The 4424-nt window shown below is 37.7% G+C and overlaps 1 protein-coding gene across 1 annotated transcript in view; it reads left to right on the top strand.

Moving 5' to 3' along the window:
* Positions 1-4424, top strand: part of LOC106873749 (putative enoyl-CoA hydratase/isomerase YngF) — a 9611-nt gene that overhangs the window by 345 nt on the left and 4842 nt on the right. Inside the window, exon 2 of the mRNA XM_014921247.2 lies at positions 3830-3991. Within this exon, the coding sequence (XP_014776733.1) occupies positions 3830-3991 (162 nt within the window). The remainder of the gene's footprint in view (positions 1-3829; positions 3992-4424) is intronic.

The raw sequence follows: 4424 nt of genomic DNA, 5'->3' as shown, positions 1-4424 counted from the left end.
CTAATTAGCGCTAATTCATTCTTATCATCGCCGAATTTCTTTCTTTCTCTGTTTACTTTTAACTACCCCACTCGGATTTGTGAAAATATTCTACCTTCTTTCTCTTTCTGTTTTTCTTCTGTCTAAAGCATTGTATTCAAAATTCCAGCATGGCTTGTAAAAATAACATGTAGATTGTTGTTATTGTTGTTGTTGCAATGGTCGTTTAGCCCCAGGTCAACCCTGGTTGAGTAGCCCCATGATTAAAGACATTTTCAAGTTGTGACCATCTCGTTGTCTTTCACCTCGACACAACACACCCAGGCCTGTAATATCTAATGTCTTCCTATTGGAAGAGATATTGTTGCTATTTCTAGCTAATCGAGCCACTTTAGGTTGCTGTTGGTCTTGCTCGGGAGCTCTAGTTGAACAAACCAATGATTAAATGCATTCCAGCCGTGATCGGCCGTCGTTTTTAAGGGTATCAAAATAACATTACCCAATGTGCGCCTTCGTGTATCTAACTGTAATTTGAGGGAGGTTTAGCTGCTATATCTTGCATGTCGAGCGACGAGACTGAGACCCTGCTCCTTCTTTGGGCAGTCTTCAAAGATTGACAAATTTTTAGGGAGACAAGGGGGTTAGCTTCCACGCGGTCGCTCTGACCTGCTCCCAGAAACTAGAAATCTCCCTTCAATCATTCCCTACCGTACTCAAAGAAACAAAAACAATGGCACTGACAACGTATTTATTCAAAGATATACAAAACTATGCGTGATGGTCACGGCTAGAACACCATTGATAATAGATCTGCTTGATAAGGTGGAGTCGTATCTAACGACTGTATTTCACACAAGCGTCAGTGTACGACCTGCTAGAAAGAGCAGTCAATTCTTCATTAAATCTCAGGCTCCCATCTTAGAATCTTAGTACACCGTGCCGGAAAAGGATTATGGGCATGGCTGGAAGGTTTTTGATCACAGGCCTACTTTATCAGATTAAACTTGGTGTTAAATAATAACTACAGCCTTCACAAACCAACGGAGCCACTACGTGGTCGTTCGACGTGTTGGATATAACATTTAAATCTCTCCCTTGAATCACATCTTACCGTTCTAAAAGACAATTGGATAATGAAATCCTAGATGAATTATGCTTGGAAAATAAGATGAGATGTTCATGGTTGGAAAGCCTTTAGTCATAGATTTGTTTTAATCAAACGTAAGTTAAGCAACAGTAGTAACAATTATATAAGTTGTTATTCGACCTGCTAGAAATAGCAGCTACATTCGCTTTTAATCTTACGTGACAGTCTCAAAGAAGCTTATAGCTCATACTAAACTGGATACCGAAGCATTGCATTCACGATGCCTTAATAAAAGCTGGGAATATCGCAGCTGGAGTACCTTTGTTTATGGGTTTGCCTCGTTCAGGTTTGATATGGGGCCAGCTCCGATTAAGGAGGTTGTCAGCTTTTCACCAGGCGGCCCATGATATCAGAAGAAAATACCGATCTACAGAAAGCACAGTTTTGTATTAAGTGATATGTAAAGTGTGTGGGGTGGGGGCTGTTTAGATAGATAGATAGATTTCAACCATGGTAAACTTATTCAACATTTTGACGAAAATGAAAGAATTGTGAAAGTGCAAACTCGACTTTGTTTTCAAATAAAGCGCTGGGGGTGGGGAACCAAAAATTTCATTCTCTCTCTCTCTCTTTTACGGGATGCCGGTTTTTGTCAATTTGAGAACAACTAGTTTAGCCTTCAAGTCCTGATCGAGTAAACCTCTTTGATCTTAGTCCGTATGGTAATCAATTTTGCAGACACAATGCACCTGTTCCCACATTAATATGTGTTTTAAGTCTAAAACGAGAGGATGGTGTGAGTTCAGGGGAGATTTGGCAGCTATTTCTAGACGATCGAACGATCACATAGAGGCTCTTGCTTTAAGTTATTGAGCCTCAGATCAGTCAGGAATACCTGTTAGTAATCAGGTTTTTTTTAAAGATGTGACTGGTTTTAAATGGAAATTCGTCTGCTAATCCAAGGCTATGATAGATCCATTAACATTGTCATTTTGCTGCACAGTTGTAAATACAAAAATAATTCTTTCTATCATAGACACAAGCCTTGAAGTTTTGCAGGGCCGGGGGCTAGTTAATTATTCGACCTCACTGGTACATGTTTTATTGACCCTGAAAAAAATGAAAAGCAAGGTCGACCTCGGTGGAATTTGAACTCGAGCAATAAAAGTTCTCATAATTTTTAATTCTGCCGTCCTTATGATATCATTTCTCATATACATATTTGTATTATCCTAATACATAAAGCAAGGAATATTTCTTTTCCTCTATCCGACTTGGTTTATAAATAAACAGGCGCAGGAGTGGCTGTGTGGTAAGAATCTTGCTTCCCAACCATAAGGTTCCGGGTTCAGTCCCACCAGCCGACCGAAGCCTTGCGAGTGGATTTGGTAGACGGAAACTGAAAAGAAGCCTGTCCCCGTAACTTAGTGGTTCGACAGAAGAAACTTATAGGATAAGTACCAAGCTTACAAAGACTGTCCTGGGGTCAATTTCTTCGACTAAGAGCCGGTGCTCCAGCATGGACGCAGTCAAAATAACTGAAATAAGTAAATGAAAAAAAGAATACCAAAGAGAAACTGATAATTTACATTATTTATAGTAATTAATTTGATTATTTATGATTTGAATGATTGCATTTTATTATTGATAATGTATTTTACAATATGTGCCCATATAACACAAACATCACGAAAAGATAGCTACGTGTGTGAACGACTTTAGCTCACTGTTTATTTATAGTATTTTCATGGTAATTGTATCACTTTGTAACTTGGTTAAGTAGTTACAAAGTTGTTTGCCGTTTAGTAATTTGTAAGCTAGTTTTTTTTCTCTTTCGAGATATATAATATCAAGGTAAACTCTACTTCACACCCACGTGTCAGGTTTGTTTGTTTTCTGTTATCGTTCCAGCTAGAAATAAACCGCATATAATATCGGAAACGAAAATACGCTTCATGCTTTTGTTTAATTTAATTATCGTCGGGTGGTGGTGTTTTTTTCTCTTTTTCTTTTCTTCTTTTAGTGGTAGTTAGAATGGTGAATGTGGTGTAGCATCGTCTGGGTTCTTGCTTGTAGCAAAATTTCATTCTTTTCTTTCTTTCTTTCTTTAATAATAATAATGAAATTATTGCATATAGTGCTCATGTGCACTACAGCTCATCAAAAGTGCATGTACACTACATAGAATTATGTGCAAAAGTCAGGAAAGAGAACAGGGTATGATTCATGATATACATGTGTGCATGCGTATGGAGGGGGTGGGGATATCGGGTGTAGTGTTATTTGCCTGCAAGAGTGTCTTTATTAATATCGGTTTCGAATTTTGGCACAAGGCTTGCAATTTCAGACGACTGGGAGGGAAGTAAGTCGATTACATCGCTGATGAACTGGTACTTATTTTATCGACCTCAAAAGGCAAAGCCGACCTCGGCAGAATTTGAACTCAGAGTGTAAAGAAGGTCGAAATGCTGCTAAGCATTTTGTCCGGCGCGCTGACAATTCTGCCAGCTCGCTGCCTTATGTATCTCTGTTAATATCACAGATATGACCTGGATTTTTATCACTCTCAGTACATGTCTTCAAACACTCTGAAATGTTCATATTGGAGCTTCCGGCATGAATCTGGCAGAGTGAATTGTGTCATGGTGCTACTTTTCTCACAGACGGTGCCCAACTGACCCTACTATATTGTATAGTCAACAAAATCAAAAACAAAGCGCATGCTCTCATATTGTATCATTTCTTTCATTGTTATATTTACAGATTCTGTTACAGTTGAACTGATTGGTAAAATATGTTTGATTGGTATAAACTGTCCTGAAAAAAAGAATGCTGTTGACTCTCAAACTGCTCACGGTCTGTATCGGGCTTTTCAAGACTTTGAAAACAATGACCAGACACGTGTTGCTGTACTATTTGGTAAAGGTAAGAGTGTGATTTTGTTTGTTTATGATCCCTTAATTCTTTTATTCTTCTACTTGTTTCAGTTATTTGACTGTGTCCATGCTGGAGCACCACCTTAAAGGGTGTTAGTTGAAGAAATCAACCCCAGGACTTATTCTTTGTAAGCCTAGCACTTATTCTATCGGTCTCTTTTGCCGAACTGCTATGTCACTGAGACATAGACACTAGCATTGGTTGTCAAGTGATGGCAGGGGGGATAAACACGACACTCACAAAAATATACATACATACATTATATATATATACACACATATACATATATTTATTTATATATATATATATACGCAAACATATATATTCATATATATATATATATATATATACACACACATATATATTCATATATATCTATACATATATACACACACACATATATATTCATATATATATATAT

This window comes from Octopus bimaculoides, chromosome 23 (genome assembly GCF_001194135.2).
Source record: "Octopus bimaculoides isolate UCB-OBI-ISO-001 chromosome 23, ASM119413v2, whole genome shotgun sequence".
In the NCBI taxonomy this organism is placed as follows: Eukaryota; Metazoa; Mollusca; class Cephalopoda; order Octopoda; family Octopodidae; genus Octopus; species Octopus bimaculoides.
This window is presented reverse-complemented; position numbering and strand designations above follow the sequence as displayed.